The sequence below is a fragment of the Chelonia mydas genome, chromosome 4, assembly GCF_015237465.2.
Source record: "Chelonia mydas isolate rCheMyd1 chromosome 4, rCheMyd1.pri.v2, whole genome shotgun sequence".
Taxonomy (NCBI): domain Eukaryota; kingdom Metazoa; phylum Chordata; order Testudines; family Cheloniidae; genus Chelonia; species Chelonia mydas.
The window spans coordinates 121746266-121763618 of NC_057852.1; the positions used below are offsets into that span (position 1 = coordinate 121746266).

The window sequence follows — 17353 nt, forward strand, 5'->3', positions numbered from 1 at the left end:
TGAATTCGTCTTAAAAATTTATTTACCTCAGAAATGTATACATTCATAGGTTTGTCACAAGGAAATTGGCAGTAATTCATAGAAAATGAATATTTACATGTGTGCAAATTTCACATATTACACAAGACAGTGTTATGTAGTTTTACTATACTGTGTTATGTGAGTACTTTTGCAGTTTAAGGCACTCAAGATGAATAATAATAGTCGTCAGAGGAAATAAACAAAATGCTAGTATAATTCTATATCTGAATCAACTGCTTCCTTCAAGACAGTATATTGTAAGTGTCAATGGTCTGGTATGACCTAGTCAGTTGTTTTCAGACAGGGCAGAATTCATTTGATTAAAATCTGCAAAAAAAAAAAAAAAAAACAGAGGTCGAAAGTAATAAACATTTTCTGGGTTACCTCTGAGAAATCCTCTCATCACACTAGTTCTCTCCACATAGAGTAGAACCAGCTCTAATTACTTTTTGCAAACACTTGATTGACAGCATGCTTCACATTCAGCTCTTCATATTAGAGGAGAAGCAGAGAAACCTAGAGGATTCCCATTAAAACTTCACAAATATTAACCTATTAAAAGATATTAAAAACTTGCATAGTGCTTTACATTTCCAAGCACCACATAAACCTTAGTTTATACTCAACATTCCTTTAAGGTGGGCACATAGATTAAGTGACTTGCCTAAAACCATACACTGTGTTAAAAGCTGGGAGCTGAACCCAAGGATTCTGGCTCGAAATCCAGTTCAAAGATCACATCTCTCTTTTCTAAAGGAGAATTCAATCATAGGTAATATCTAATGTGGATCCCTTTTTATTATTTTTATAAATAGAAAATCTTACCATGTAACACCTTTGTTAAATGCATGTAATAACTTAAATACAAACAGTGTCAGAAATAAAACCTGGTGTGCATAAAGATATAAAAGTCAACACCAGGAGAGATTATTGACCAGTCTGGATTCAGAAACCTTATCATACAAACTTGGATCAGTTCTATTCTCCTTCTACAGAGTTTGAGCTCATCACCATGTTACCATTACAGTACTCTTGAGACACAAAAGTTAAGAAACACAGGACATTAAAGTAGGGTATTTTTTCCCTCCCTCCCCTTGTTAAACAACATACACTGGAAAAGTCAGTTATGTGGAAATGTTGCTCTTCCTATTAACACCTTGGCTTTAGGATTTTCCTACACAAATATATGTCAACAAGAGTTACATGCACCTACCATTAATAGGGTTGTTAATGCTGCAGTTTTATCTTAGCTGACAGGAAGTGAGAACAGTAGGTTTGGGATCATTTGTAATACAGCACTTTATTTTATACAAGGACTCCAAACTGAATAGACATGTTAAAACCAACAGAAAGAACAATTTGTGATTTACACAATGTATAATGGGACCATTGTGCTCTACATATACTGAATTTGATGTGCTGACAACTTTATCCAAGTGATTTAATAGAAGTTTTATGTATTATTTACCATCCTTCCTATTGCCTTTGATAGTGATGATATGGGAGAAGTCTGAATCTCAATCTGGGTTACTCTCCAGATTATTCTCCACTTCAGCCTATATCCTCCTTTTTTCTTTCATACATACATGAAAAAGTTGTTTTATTGGCAACTATCTTTCCGATTGAGAACTTGTGAATAGGGTTTCTGATGGAGCAAACTTAATACTGGTCCACAATTGTCCAGAAAGGTTATCAGTAAGCAATATATAAAACTCCACACCCACCATCAGAGCTGAGCATACCACTGCAGGCACTGGGAGGCTGATTGCAGGAGTTAGAGATGGGCCTTCTGTAAGGCATGGCTTACAAGGCCCACTTCCTTGATTTCCTATATCCACATTGAACCAAGTTATTTCCATAAGCATCCTTGTTATTTACAGATTAATTATAAACTATTACAAAATCTCAGTTAAGCACCAGTACTGACTCAAGAAGCAATACAAGTCAGAAAATTAGTATTCCCTGTCACAAATGGACAGTGCTTTTCTTTCAAAAGTTCTCCTTTCCTAATAGTTTTGTCCACAATGCCTCTTTGGCCAGGTCCTTCCTCCAACTTCACATCCACATGATTAGGAAAGTAGCAGCAGCGATTCCTCAAACGGCATGTCTTGTAAATACCTTTCACAGCACAGCCAGATCAGCCTTTTTTCACAGAAAGAGCTGTAACGAGGGTCTGAAATCCAGCAGCCTGGTTTGGAAGGGCTTAACAAAGAGATACTTTAAATGCAAGTCTGTAGGCAGTGGGAGAACAAATGGCAGAAACAATTTCTGTGTGCAAAGTTCAGGAAATCAAACCCAGTGGCATGGGAATTCCTATTTAATTTTGGAGGAAAAACTACCATCCCTCTAAGTGCCCATTTTTCCACAGTGTGTTTGATCTTACAGTCAGTTAATTTTGCAGGCCGTGTCACCTTGGTCCACAGTAACCATAAGGACATTTGAGAATCAAGCTGTCATGGCTGGGTAAGACATGGGTGGAGTAGTATTCAACCAAACTTCCAATGTTCCAAAACATGATTTCTGAGTCCAAGTAAAACTGTGAATCCTGTTGTAGGGATAGAAAATACATCTGTAATCAATGGCACCTATGAAGCCTTTCCAAACAGACCACTACTTTGCAAAGTATTATGTACGTGACCTAAGCTCTAACCCTAAGCTCATGTCACGTAAATGATAAGCCCAAACCAAACCTGGGGATCCAAACACCCTATAATTTTACTGAAGATCATATTTGGATCTGAACATTATAGACTTCCTATCTTCATAAATGGAAGGCCCAGATCAGAGATCTCCGGCTCTAAATCCAGATCTGATTTTTGCAGCTCAGGCCTATCTGTACTTTTTTTGCGGAGGGGGGAGGGAGGAAGGGGGAGAGAGGGTGTTTGGAGGTAACGGGAAGCCTTAGGCTGATACTATATGATGTAACTAGAGCAGGTGTAAATACCATAGAGGCCCTTTTTATATACAGCATTCATACCAACCTTTTCAAAGATTCTATAGTTTCTCACTTTCTCAGCAGATTCATCCCATACAACTAATACCTTGAAAAAGAAAATGCAATATTACATTCAGCATGCATAAAAAAGTCTTCCTAACAAATTTATGAAGAAAAAACTCAAAACTACCTTTTTTGAGGAATCAGTTACATTTCTTTCAAATAACTGAGCATTGAGCATTATGCAAGTTAGGATGTACAGCTACTGCTTCAGACCTACTTCCCTTTTTAAAAAAGGGCATATCTAAATTGCTAAATACATTACTGTAATTAACTCCAATATCGTTAATTTGCAAGTAACAATTAAATGGGAGTTACATTTAATTAACTTATAGCACAGGTTCCCCTATTGTGAGTTACCTTTCCAGGCTTGGTAGATGAATTCCTAATACAGTATAATCCATTTTGTGGATGTCCTCTTGAGCTAGTAGCTTTGAACATCCTAAAATAATATGGAAACTGTAAATATCACATTCAGAAAATACTAACAAACTTAACAGATTTTGGATAGAATGGATATGTCTACATCTCAAAATCCTTAATGTAAATCATCATTTCAGTGATTGTAATGATTTAGCCTAAGAACTGATTAAAGGCTGGGAAGGCAGTTTCACAGACCGATGGTAATGGACACTTAATAGAACCTCATCATTTTAGGAAGACTCATTAGGGTCCTTAAGCAGCTAGTGTATAAGGAGGTAGTGATGTCTTAGTGGATTGCGCACGGGCTGGAAAAAAGAAACTCTAGGTCTCTAATCTCTACTCTCTCCCCAACTTGCTGTGTGGCTTTCAAAACATCACTGACTCTCTGCTTCAGTTTCCCAATCTGTATTTCCCTACTAGGATGGATGGTGTGAAGATCTCAGTTGATTAATATTTGCACAATACTTTAGACTCAATTTTTTTTGTAACGGATTCTGTGCTCATGAAACATGCTGACTGGTAGCACTGAAGCATGAAGGTCTCTTTCTCCACAGACCAGTGAATCAAGTTACATTCAAGTCAAATTGCCTGTTGTTCCCCTTCTCCTAACATATCTATGTCTCTGTCTCTCTTTAGATCATCAGCTTCTCCGGGCATCCTTGGATCATCTTCCTGAGTAATGCAAAACTCACTAGCATATATTGGATGGTACGAAACATAAACAACAACACAGCAGGCAGTAGCAATACAATTTTCTCATACTGCGCTCCCTTCTTCTCCCCCCTCCCGCCCCCCAATTCTCCAGCTTTTACTTGGAGGGATCACCTTGAGGGCATGAGAGGACAATTCAGTCGCACGCGTTCTATCATTGGCCTCTCTGCTGAGGACTGCCAACAAGCTTATGGTGGCAATTGTTGTTGAGGATACTTGTCCATTGGGAACTGAACTAAGACCATCAAATTCATTTCATATAGGTCATGAAATGGCCATCACATTATGACGACTTTTGGTCACTACCAGTCTGGGCTACATTTGAACCAGTGACCTAGAGTTTAAAAGTTCTACAGAACCCTAAGCCAGATCCCAGTCCAATTCATTGTCCCAGAAGGATACTCTGGATATAAAGCCCAATGATGGTATAAATCTTATGCATTATTACTTTATGGTCAATACTTTAACATGTAATTAGCTTTCCTAGAGGCCTCTGGTTTTCAATTTAAAAGACTTGTAATATTTTATTTATATACAAACTAATGGTAAATTATTTCATGCGTTCAATAGAAATCTCAGGTTGATTTACTAGTCTTAACTCTCACAATATGGCTTTCTAGACTGCAGGTCATTTTATTTGAGGATTTATAAGCAACTCCTCTTTCAAAAAAAAAGAAAAAAGTTAAGTTTACCTTTCTACTTCAATGGATTCATAGGTCTGGACAAATACCGAATTAGGCAGTTCAACCTGTTAAGACAGCATTTAAAAAAAATTAAAATGTGTAAAGTAAGGTAAACAGCAATATTTTAAAAAGATGATTGGAATAACTGAAACAGAGCAAAGTGTCTTTTGACATACTGGAGCTACCTAGGATTCTCTAAACTCAGGCCCAAATTTTATAGGTAACTTCTATGGTACAGCAAATATTTTGTAGAATTAAATTACACCCGTGGTCTCCTGATTTTGTTACTACACTATTATTCCCTATTGTGTGCTCCTTCAAAAGCGCTAATACATTCTTGCGTATCTGACATTACAATCAAAATCTGTTACCAGCGCTCTCATAAATTTGGCCAATGCAGTGGAGCAGTATTCTGAAGTGAAGTATTGTTACTAATTATACTAACTCCTTTCTAACTTACAGACCTGACTCAAGCCCAAATTTACAACCCCCTAAAACTTAGAAGTGTTCTCTTTAGGAATGTGCCATCTGATCTTACTTTTTCATAATCTTCATCTGAATCTTCACCAGACTTGTTTTGCTTTGAAGGTAATGCTGGTTTCTCAAATGAGAAGCTTCGGAAACTCTGCCCATCTGGTGGCGATCTCCTGGAAGAAAGAACAAAACTGAAGAACGTTTCTGCAGAAAAAGCATTCAGAGACAATAAATGCAGAACCAGTTTGTTCTGTTTCTGTTAGCTCCTTATTAGTCATTTAACAGTTTTTATTATTCACTTCAAAACTGCTGAGCAATGCGATGGACATAGAGGCTTTCATCTGTAAGGACATTTTTGCAGATATACACCATGTCCCTCACTAAGGAATGTACTTACACCGAAGCATGCATTTCCTTCTCTGTAAGAGCCTGCATGTGCTTTAAGAGCACAAAGCTATTTTTTCAATTCCTGTTGAAATCCTGATGTGAAGGATTTTTACCAGCTACAGTCTAAGACTCTATTGTATCTTTTCAGCATAACCCGACACAGACAAGATACACTTTTGTTCTTATGTGCTTTACTTTAGGTTGTATAATACTTATTCCTGTATTTCCAAGAGCCACAGTTTATTGCAGGGTTTTCAAATGCTGTGCAGTTAAGATTACAGACAAAATCAGTGACTATATAATGTCTCATAAGGAACATCAGACGTATTCACACCCTGAAGACAGTAGGGGAATACCATAAAACTTCCAGACAGATTCCTTAGCGTAGCAATTTTTAAACATGGAATCATAGAAATATAGGGCTGGAAGGAACCTTGAGAAGTCATCAGGTGTCGTCCCCTGTGCTGAGGCAGACAAAGTAAACCTAGACCATTCCTGACATGTTTGGCCAACCTGTTCTTAAAACCTTCCAAAGATGGGGGATTCCACAACCTCTCTTGGAAACCTATTCCAGAGCTTAACTACCTTTATAGTTAGAAAGTTTTTCCTAGTCTCTAATTAAAATGTCCCTTGCTGGAAATTAAGTCCATTACTTACAGTCCTACCTTCAGTAGACATGGAGAACAATTGATCACTGTCCTCTTTATAACAGCCCTTAACATATTTGAAGACTTATTAGACGTCACCCAGTCTTCTTTTCTCAAGACTAAACATGCCCAAGTTTTGGGGTTGTTTTTTTTTTAAACTTTTTTATCATTTTTGTTGCTCTCCTCTGGACTCTCTAATTTATCCACATCTTTTCTAAAGTATGGTGCCCAGAACTGGACACGGTGCTCCAGCTGAGGCTACATCAGTGCCAAGTAGAGCAGGACGTTTACCTCCTGTGTCTTACATACAATACTCCTGTTAATTCACCACAATATGATATTAGCTTTTTTGCAACTGCAACACATTGACTACTTATATACAGTTTGTAATCCACTATAACCTCCAGATCCTTTTCAGTACTACTACCTAGCCAGTTATTCCCATTTTGTAGTCATGCATTTGATTTTCCTTCCTAAGTGAAATACTTTGCACGTGTCTTCATTGATTTCACCTTGCTGATTTCAGACCAATTCTCCAACTTGTCAAGGTCATTTTGAATTCTAATCCTGTCTTCCAAAGTGCTTGCAATCCCTTCCAGGCTGGTGTCATCTGCAAATTTTATAAGCATATTCTCCACTCCATTATCCAAGTCATTAATGAAAATGACCCAGGACTGATCCCTGTGGGACAGATACACCCACCGAAATTGACAGCGAACCACTGACAACTACTTTGAGTACAGTCTTTCAACCAGACTTGCACCCACCTTATCGTAATTTCATCTAGATCAATGGTTTTCACCCTTTTTTCAATTGCAGATCCCTAAAAAATTTCAAATGGAGATGTAGAAATCTTAGTCTGTGGAGCCACAGGGGTCTGGGGACCACAGGTTGAATACTACTAATCTTGACCATATTTCCCTGGTTTGCTTAAGAGAATGTCAGTGGGGGACTGTGTCGAAAGCCTTTCTAAAAAATCAAAATATGTCTACTGCTTTCCCCACACCACAAGGCCAGTAAGTGGTACGATCTTTTCTTGACAAATCCATACTGGCTATTCTTAACATACCTATTATCCTCCAGGTGCTTACCAATTGATTGTTTAATAATTTGTTTCAGTATCTTTCCAGGTATCAAAGTTAGATTGACTAGTCTATAATTCCCAGGATCTTCTTTGTTCCCCTTTTTAACAATAGGTACTGTTTGCCCTCCTCTTGTCCTCTGGGACCTCATCCATCCTCCAGGAGTTCTCAAAGAAAATTGCTAACAGTTCCAAGACTGCTTCAGCTAGTTCCTTAACTATCCTAGGATTAATTTCATAAGGCCCTGCTAACAAGAATACATCTAACTTATCAAGATAAAGAATATTTAGATCTTTCCCTATTTTGGCTTGCATTTCTTCCCCCGTGTTCTTAATGTTGATTGTGTTGAGTATCTGGTCACCATGAACCTTTTTAGGGAAGACTGAATCACAATAGGCATTAACATCTCAGTCTTTTTCATGTCATCCTGGATCATGCTTACATGTATCATGACTTACAATCACCCACACTGCATCTGTTCTATATCCCCTTGAGAAGTATCATATCAAGTTGGCGTATAACAGTAAAACTAAGCATTGGTTTATTTACTTTCACTGATGAACATTACAAAAATGTGCAGTAACTTCACTGCAAAGCTTGGGGAAGAGGGAGAATGCTGACTTGGGCCTGATGAACTAAGTATCAGAGATATCGTTTGGTAAATATGCTACAGAAAGTTTGATCTGTTCTCATACTTACTGTAACTGGGGAAGTAAAGATTTCTCTGATCTCGATTTGAATACAGGCACAGGCGGTTTAGGTAGCACTTGTGGCACGAACAGTCCAGGTTTGCCATGTTCTTTTGGTGCTCTGGTCTCCACTGGCACTTGTGGAACAAACATCCCAGGTTTGCTGTGTTCTTTTGGCACTTTGGCCTCCACTGGCTTCTCCATTAATAGCTTGGGTTTGTTGCTTGGTAATGGAGGTGGGACCCGTGGAGAAAGGTTCATTTGTTTTAGCCCCTCACATCCTTCACTGGCCATTAAAATGCAGGCTAGAGGTAGAATCTCTGCTGATGGCGAGCAGCTCTCTTTGACACAGGAAAGATTTTTGAGATGAGGCATAGGGGGCACCGGCGGTGGTAGATCACTTACTCTACGGCTTGATGGCTGTATTTTTAGATTTGACTCCGCTCTGCAATGAAACTGGGATTCTCCGCTTGTATTTAAGAAATCCTCTGGTTTTATATCAGGTAAGCTTCTTTTAGGAGGTGGTGGAGGAACCATAGGCCCAGTGGACTGGCCTGCGTAGGAGTGCACCCTTGTCTCTGCATAGGGAACTTTTCTGATGTGAGGAACTGGAGGTGGCGGGTAGGCTGGTGGGAGGATCATGTTATCTGTGTAAGAAAACCCCACAGAACATGAGGAATTAAATTTAAAAACTGAAAATAAGATTCTCCTTTTGTTTGAAGTGAAGTTTCTATTTGATTTAGGATATTTTAGGGCATCTATCATCATGATATCTCAGTGCCAGATGGACACTTAACTTTGAAACACAATTCTGGACTTTACTAAGGGCCAAACCCTGCAGTCCTTACTCAGGCACAAGTCACATTAACTTCATTGGGTGTTTTGCCTATGTTAGGATGGAAGGAAGTCCAAAAGCATGTTGAAAAGAATCATCATTCATCGATGAAGTGAGCTGTAGCTCACGAAAGCTTATGCTCAAATAAATTTGTTAGTCTCTAAGGTGCCACAAGTATGCCTTTTCTTTTTGCGAATACAAACTAACACGGCTGCTACTCTGAAACCTTTACAGGTTAATTATTGTAACTACCCATGGCGCTTCACACATACTGAGTTAAAGCATCAGCCTATAGATGTTTTTATATTTCACATGAGTGTCACCTTTACCGGAGATCTTTAAAAGGTGGTATGACTGGTGAATATTGTCTTACCATCTGGTCTCCCTAAATCCGTAGAATCTGGCTGTAAGTAAGATTCCTCATCTTCTTCCTGGTCATAATCTGCAGATAAAATTAAAATGTGTTTAAAACTGTAAAGTACTCATTGGGATCTGATCACAGGGAACATGCATAGGCTGATTTTTATTAAAAAAAAATAGACTTTTTTTTAATTAATGAAAGTCTGGTTCCATTACAAGGGAAAACACAAGACAGAAGATTAAGTAATTTTGGCTAGTTCCACTCAGGACAGAACCACAGGCGCCAACTTTCAGCGTTCTCCACAGTTGCTGGGCTCTAAAATTGCAGCATAGACATTTGGGCCTGGGACCCTGTGAATGGGGATAGTTCCAGAGTCTGGAATATAAATATAAACTGGAGCTATAATATAAAGTATTATAGCAATTTTACAGCCCTGCAGCCCAAGTCAGTTGACATGGGCCAGCCGCAGGTGTTTAACTGCAGTATAGACATACCATAAGTGACATAAAGGCTTTTGAAACTCCATTCTCAGCAGAGTCCCCAAAGGCTCACCTTTCCCACGAGTCTGCAGTGTAGACATACCCTTACAAGCTTAAGTCCCATTGAAAATTGTACCCACTGTCTCTGTCATAGGCCTTCTCAACCCAGCTGGTCTATAAGGCCCTAACGACAACTCATTCCTCTGGAGGAGGACTCCTCCAGATGCAAAAATATTCTAATACTACACGAATGGTTAATGGGTTAACTTTACAGTTTGTGCCGGAAGCAGGTGGTTTACAGAAAGTCATGCTAAAAGTCCACATAATTCACTGTATTGCTTCTTTTTAAGCTTTTAGAACATATTATATTTAAGTGATTATAGCTCTAAGAGGCTCCTGTAAAAGTAAAGGGCATTTAATCACTCTCATTGTCAGCTTTAATAAAGATCATTTGGCATTCCCATATAGGGCAGACAGACATGGCTGAATGTTCCAAAAAGAAGTGTCTTCATCCATGCTTCAGTCAGATGTATGGGCAAGAAGAATGACTTTCTGACATTAAACTGATGGACAACTACTAAGAGCACAATCTTTTACGGTGCTTAGCAACCCCTGTAAGGTTGCTTCTTCAATTGCCACTGACTTCAGTCAGGGGTTTAGGATGCTGAGCATCTCTCAGAATCTGATCCCAAGTGTCCCTTATTTTACAATTATTGTAACCTTGCATGTATTGTAATGTTATCATAGGCATTAACAATTTTCTATTGTAATACTAGGCCAAACATTCTTACAATATTTCAGCTATTTGAATTTTTAATTAAGCCCGTAAAAGTGCTGCAAACTCAGAGTGGTTTGATGAGGAAGGAGTGATCAAAAAGTCTAATTTATTGATGGAGTAAGGAGTAAAAGAGGGAAACATTCAAAATTAAAGTCTCACCTTCATTTTCTGTTGAATGAGAGTAGTTGATATTGATGGGGCGTTCTACTGAGCCATAGAAACTGTCTGCATCAGAACCAGAGTCACTACACAAAGAAAAGGAAAGGGATTTTATAGTAAGAGGTGCACTGTTGCCTTAACGAGATTTAACAGTAGATATTCAGGTTAAGAGCACATTGGCAAGTGCTGGTCTTAGAATATTGAAAGCAGCAGAAAAACTGATCTAGTCTCATTTTTCAATTAACAGCCAAATAAATATTTCTAATTTTTAAGGACTTATAAAGTTGATATTTCAAGTGCTCTTTATAAAAGGTTTATATTTTGTTGTACTTAACCTACCTAGTAAGAAAGTCATACATAGTTAGGAATTACTGTACTTGCTACTGTTTAGTGGTAATAAAACAAACAAAAAAATCATGTTTTGTCATCAGGTGCAAAGAATGGGAAGCAACTTTATAAACATATGGGCCCAGATTTTTAAAGGTTTTTTTTTTTTTTTTTAGGTGTTACTGTGCTCAGCATCACAAGGTCAACTGATTTAGGAGCCCAACTCTCATTTTCAAAAACGATGTAGGACCTTAGGAGTCCAAATCTCCTCATTTAAACAGTGACTGTAGCAATGCCTAATAAAAGCAAGGGCCTTACTCTTTACTAAGGAATTTTTGATAAAGTGCAAGAATCAAGAAAGTGATTCTAGAATTAGCAGGTGCATACCTTAAATCTGTTACAGTTTCCTTCTTGTCATGGTAGTAATCTATTTCATGCCTCAGTGAGACCATCCACTTCTAAAAGAAACAATTTCATGTAAACTTACTCTATTGCTTTTAGTAAAGAAATGTATAAAGCGTCTGCCCTCTGAAAGGCTGGAGGTGCTAGCAATTATGGATTGACTGCATAATAACATTTACTCACTCACAAGGGTGTTGTAAGTTCCTGTGCTTTGAACATATAAAGTATTAGAGCAGTCTAAAAATGTTACTTACCACTTACTGAAATTTTGCTCTACAGATCTCAAACTGCTACTTAGAAAGCCAGATAATTTAATATTCCCATTTTATATATGGAGAAAGGATTTAACAAAGTCATTTTCCATGTTTATAAAAACTTTTATAGTGTTTATTTCTTGAACCAAAAGTCAGGATCTGAAGACATAACATGCTGTACCAATATCTGGATTAGTACAATAGCGAGAACTCAGGCTTTTCAAATGAGGCCAAGGAGTTAGGTGCCCAAATCACAGTAAGAGAATTAGGCACCCAATTTCTAAATTCCTAGGAAAACATATTCATTCCCTCCCCACCCCCCTTGAAATATATTCTTGGGTCATGGGAAGTTATTCACCTTTCTTTCATCTTCAGAGGAGGCAGAAAAAAACCAGGTCCTGTGCTTCTTGCTAATATGAACTAATTTGAAAGGAAACACGTTGTTTGATGTTGTCTCCTCAGCTGCCCGCATAACCCTGAGAAACAGAACAAGCAACAGTGTAAAAAGCCTAGTCAATGCAGTTATTTCTGTTGCGCAGGTAAATGTAGGGTCCTAATGTTCAGCTACAAAATGGCCCTTCAAATCAACTTTGTCAAAAGGCTAAAGAAAATCTAATACCCATAGTGCCATCTGCAGTATTTATCTCATGAAAATGGAGGATGCTAGCCAAAGAGAAAGGGAGAGATCATTCACTAGCGAAATCACCAAAAAGGATACCTGCTACATTTGTAACAAACTTGTTCATTATAGATTTTTAATTTTGTTATGTTATTGTACCCCAATTTCATATCATGACAGGAGGTATTTGTGTGGTTGTGCTCCTCATTTCAGGTGTCCTCACAAGGGAAATTCACGACACTACTTTTCCATTAACATAAAGGAGAACTAATATTAACTTTAGGCCTTATTTTGCCTTTCCACTCATTTTAGTGTAAGAGAGTCCTTTTAAAATAACTGATGCTTAATGACACGTGTCATTCAGCTCCTTTGAGGAGCTAGGTTAGATATAGTTGTTTCTGTTTTCCCCTCCTCACCAGGTAAGACCTTACTCTCAGGTGCACAACTCAGACAGACCTCACATGGAAATCGCTTACAAATTCATAACATGGGATTTTGGGGAGAGAAAAAGAGGTTTGGGGCTCTCAGTGCTAAGATTTTTGGTAGTCTGAAAAAATACTTGTATCCACAAAAGCCAAAGGGAACTAGGCTTATGACTACCATCACAGTTACTAGTTCATAGCTCTCATTAGGAAGTGGTTTTCAATGCTATTTTTAATGCTCTTTTCACCTCTTTTCAATGCTATTTTCCTTCTAAAGAACAGCTTTTCCTAGAGTCACTAACTCATTAGAAGACCCTGAACCAGCTGGATTTTGAACTCCAGGGAGAGATTTTCAGAAGCACTCTGCTCTCATTTAGGCAGCAAAGTTAAATATATTTTTTTAAATCTGGCCAACATGCAGCAGCTGCCATTAAGGACTGCTGAACACTTTAGAAAGATCTATGGCCAGATATTCAAGATTCCCTGTCTAATTTTAAATCCTAGGCTATAGTTTGCTGACATGGAGTCTTCACAGAAAAGGTTAAAAATGCAACAGGAACATGTTCTCTTACTAATTAAAGACATAAGGAAGTCAGTGTAAGAAATACCCACGGTGCTTTAGGACTGGTGTTGGTGAGTCAAGTGACATCACTCTTCCTTCTGAGTCACTTGAACCCAATGCTCCTCTGTACTTTTAGACACAGGACTGTTGAACGTGAGATGTAAAACCAAGGTCTACTCAAGGACCCAGATCCTCTTTTCAGACAAGTACGTGCAACTCCATTGATATGAATGAGAGTTGCACACATTTTCTTAGATTGTAAGCTTTTTATTCAATATCTGGGGCAGGGACAGTGTTTATGTCTGGGTTTGAACACCACCAAGCACAACATGGCCCTAATTCCTGGGACTTTTGGGTGGTGGTATAATATAAATATGTAAATCAATACATCACCCATGTCAATGACAGTTCCCATATTTCACATGAACACAGGTGTTAACCCTATTATCATGGCCAAATTTCAACTCAGTTAACTTTATTCTGTTTATATAAATTCTCTGTGCACTTCTAATTGGATATGGTGTTTTCTGCTATCTTCCCTTAAGAGTTGTTTAGCATGGCTGTGCACTGTTGAAGAACTGTCACACATTACTAATACTTTAAGGCTGAAAATCCCCTACAAATAAGTATGAGAATGCGTATGTGGCATTAGAGTGAAGAATCAGTAGAAAAATAATAAAACTCATAGGTTTGTAGATTCCAAGGCCAGAAGGGACCACTGTGATAATCCAGTCTGACCTCCTATATAACACAAGCCATAGAACTTCCCCAAAATAATTGCTAGAGCATATCTTGACTTCAGCGGTTATGACTAACATGGCAATGTACTCCAGATTCTGTATCCAGTTTGGTCTTGTATTGGCAGTAACTATAGTGCTGTTTTTCTAAATCAGTTTTGATTTATTAATGTGACTCTCATATATTCTGTACAGACCTATCAAATTTTGACAGTACTGTACAGCTTGAAAGAATGTGTCAATTAGATTTGTCATCACCGATTTTAAAAGCAAATATTTAATTTACATATCACATACATAGCTAGATGGGTTACAGATTTTTGCATGCATATTCTCTTGTTTATGACCATATGGGTGGTTTTGTATTGTTTCCTTTTAGCATGTCCTCTATAAGGAGGCAACATTGGCTAGCACCAGTTAACTCCAAAAGTATTTCTATTATTTTCTGATGATGATGAAGATAATTAGAAAACATGGGTTTTCTGTGATAATATCTGCCAAAAACAAAAAGGCCACATCTATCAGTGTAAATCAGAAATCAAGTTGATCCTATTTGTTAGCATTTTGACAGCTTCTCTGAAGAAATGGTAAAAGGTGAAAGGAATAGGATCTTCTAGCAAGGAAAAACATCATATTACCTATTGGAGCAGAGATCTCACATTGCAATACGGTGTAACACCAACAGCAACAGTGAGAAGTCTGCCTGTATTATGGAGTTAATGTAGGTTTTCCTCCCTGAATTAAACACAGACACCAGCAGTATTACTGTAAACATCTGTAGTGAATATGTATTTATAAAAGCATGTGCCTTTGGCACATAGCCTATGTCTCTAAGGGCATTTATGTTGACAAAACAGGTTATTCAGATAACATAATACCAACAGTTTGCAGCTTGAAACGGCAACCCCAAGATCCCTTTCCCAGTTGCCTGATCACCATCTGATTTGTATGGAGTGAATGGAATAGTCCTTAGGGAAATGTCACTGTGGGTGCATTAAATGTTCCTTAAGTAAACTATAATTAACAAAATCTGCATAACTAGAAAAAGTTACTTTTCCCTGAGTCAATGTTACTTAAAACTTAAGTAAAAGCCATGCTTTTATCTTAAACGGTGTCTGTGTATAATATAAATATTTTGTACCACTCACCTGTTATAGCCATTTAAAGAGAAAGCACCCTGTGGAGATGCAGATGTGCTAGTCTTAAAGTAGTAAATACATCCCTCATGGATAATCACAAATCTCAGTGGCCCTTGAAAGAGAAGGTGGGAGGAAAAAAATAAACTCAAAGTGAGTGAATTACTAAGCACTTTCAAACAATTCTGCCTGAATTACGCAGTTCTGGCTAGTTTAATAGATCATTATAATTGATTATTTTTTTAGCTGAATGACAAGTCACATGATACTGCAGTCAACTCATAAGCCTATCAGAATGTAACGTGCTGTCAGTTCTCTTCATTTGAGAGACAGCTGCTCTGAAGGGGAGTGGGGAGGTACTTCAAAGGATGTAAGGCTGACCCATACCTGCATTTCTCTAGTGGAGGAAAGCACTAGCATGAGACTGCAGCCCAAACCACATCCAAGGAACATAACCCAAAGGCCAACAATACCCGATCTCTGAAAAAAGCCACACTTCGTGACTGAAACTAAAATCAAAACATGTTCACGCTGACTCCAAAACCAGAGCTAAGCCTCCCTTGCCTTTATATAGTTAGAGAAGTTGGCAATAAAACTGAGTAGTTTAAAAAAAAAAAAATCAAATTCCAGTGTTTCTCCCTCCTATATCAAAAGCAGCAATTTCTTTCCATATCTGTTATAATGAAACTATATTTTATGTATTTCCTAGAAACAAAGAAAACACACAGCCTTGGATTTCTTACCTTAAAGGTATGTGGATTCCAGGAGCAATTACTGATATGAAAAATATGTTTACTCTAAATCTTAAGGTAGGGGGTTTGGGGGAGGTATACCTCCAGTTCAGAATAATAGATTTCATACATTCCAATCTGGACAAGAAGTTGACTAGAACTTTGTTTTGAAAATAATGGACCAAAATGTTTGAAATAAATGAGGTATTCCAAGTACACTGGAGAGAAAGTAGATTCATTTTCTCAGTCTTATTTTTGGAGGCACTGACATCCAAATCCAACAAACTAGAGGGAAGAAAGAAATGCACATCCTCACCCCACCCCCATCTAAAATTTTTAATATTCTAAAACAAGAAAGCATCGTCTTTAGATATTACTGTAAAATTAAATCCAATACGAACAAAACACATGAAAGGGCAAAGCTTCATTATAAACACAGTAACGCTAACTGCCTGCCTATAATGCCTGCCTGTCACTGTCCACAAATGCAAACATTTAAAGCAACCAGATGCAGTCCAGCTAACATCCTTCCCAACTTACATTTTAAGATCTGCAGTTGGGTGCCTCCTTTTTTGTGCAGGTATCCTGACTTGGTAACCCCCCCAGGCATTGTCAGTAGGTTCTGTGCTCCAATTGCCTTCATTGGGACTGGCCAGTGCTGCTCTTCTGCGGCCATTGTTCTGCAATTTAGAATGAAAAAAGTGTTTCACATTGTATGTATATTTTGCTTTAAGAAATGAACTTTCAGAAAGGAAGCTTGTTTGGAAAACATGTTTAAGGAAATAACTAACAGTACAGCAGCCAAGTATGCGGAATAAACTAGTGTCTCAGAGATTTCAGGAAGTTTGCAATGCATAAAAAAATATGGTGCACAAAGTCCCTGTTTATTTTTGTACGTATCACCAAGGTAATGACAGTGGTCCGGAGAAGAAGTTTAACTTCACGTTGTAGCAACACATTGTGAAAACATTTCCATGAAAGAAAAAAAAGGGGGGGGGCCCTCAATCTCAGTCTTTCAGAGTTATCCACTGTCTTTTGCCTAATATCCTGCTACATCCAGTAGTAACGTATACAGCCTTGCTGCCGGAAGGGTTAAGATCCACCCCCATTATTCGAAGAAGTGACATTGTGATTCAAATACAGAGTGCCCCTCATTTCTTATTTATCTCAGTTCTTTGTACTGTCATAAACCGGAGTGTGTATTACATAACATTGCTTTTAGTGTCACATGCAATACAGTGAGGATATAATCAAACTCAAATTCACCCTCCCTTGATGTTTCATTTAATGGCAGCCTACATTAATTATTGCCGCCACACTGCACTGAGTATCCTAGCAATTACAGCTCTTTCTGCTCTCCCTTCTTATGCAGTTTACAGGCTACAGAGTATTAGTTCCTTAATAACTAGTTTTATCAGCTTGGTTATAATCACAGAGAG

At 38.0% G+C, this 17353-nt stretch overlaps 1 protein-coding gene across 5 annotated transcripts in view; it reads right to left on the reverse strand.

The window, feature by feature from the left end:
• The window catches only part of SH3BP2 (SH3 domain binding protein 2), a 66443-nt gene continuing 49090 nt past the window's right edge, over positions 1 to 17353 (reverse strand). For all 5 annotated transcript variants that reach the window (XM_043544777.1, XM_037898195.2, XM_037898192.2 and 2 more), the window contains 12 exons: positions 16455 to 16594; positions 15196 to 15298; positions 12066 to 12183; positions 11439 to 11509; positions 10725 to 10810; positions 9321 to 9389; positions 8123 to 8759; positions 5372 to 5480; positions 4843 to 4898; positions 3377 to 3458; positions 3003 to 3062; positions 1 to 2566 (listed from right to left, as the gene is read on the reverse strand). In XM_043544777.1, the coding sequence (XP_043400712.1) occupies positions 2429 to 2566; positions 3003 to 3062; positions 3377 to 3458; positions 4843 to 4898; positions 5372 to 5480; positions 8123 to 8759; positions 9321 to 9389; positions 10725 to 10810; positions 11439 to 11509; positions 12066 to 12183; positions 15196 to 15298; positions 16455 to 16590 (1665 nt within the window). In that variant the 5' untranslated portion in view covers positions 16591 to 16594 and the 3' untranslated portion in view covers positions 1 to 2428. The remainder of the gene's footprint in view (positions 2567 to 3002; positions 3063 to 3376; positions 3459 to 4842; positions 4899 to 5371; positions 5481 to 8122; positions 8760 to 9320; positions 9390 to 10724; positions 10811 to 11438; positions 11510 to 12065; positions 12184 to 15195; positions 15299 to 16454; positions 16595 to 17353) is intronic.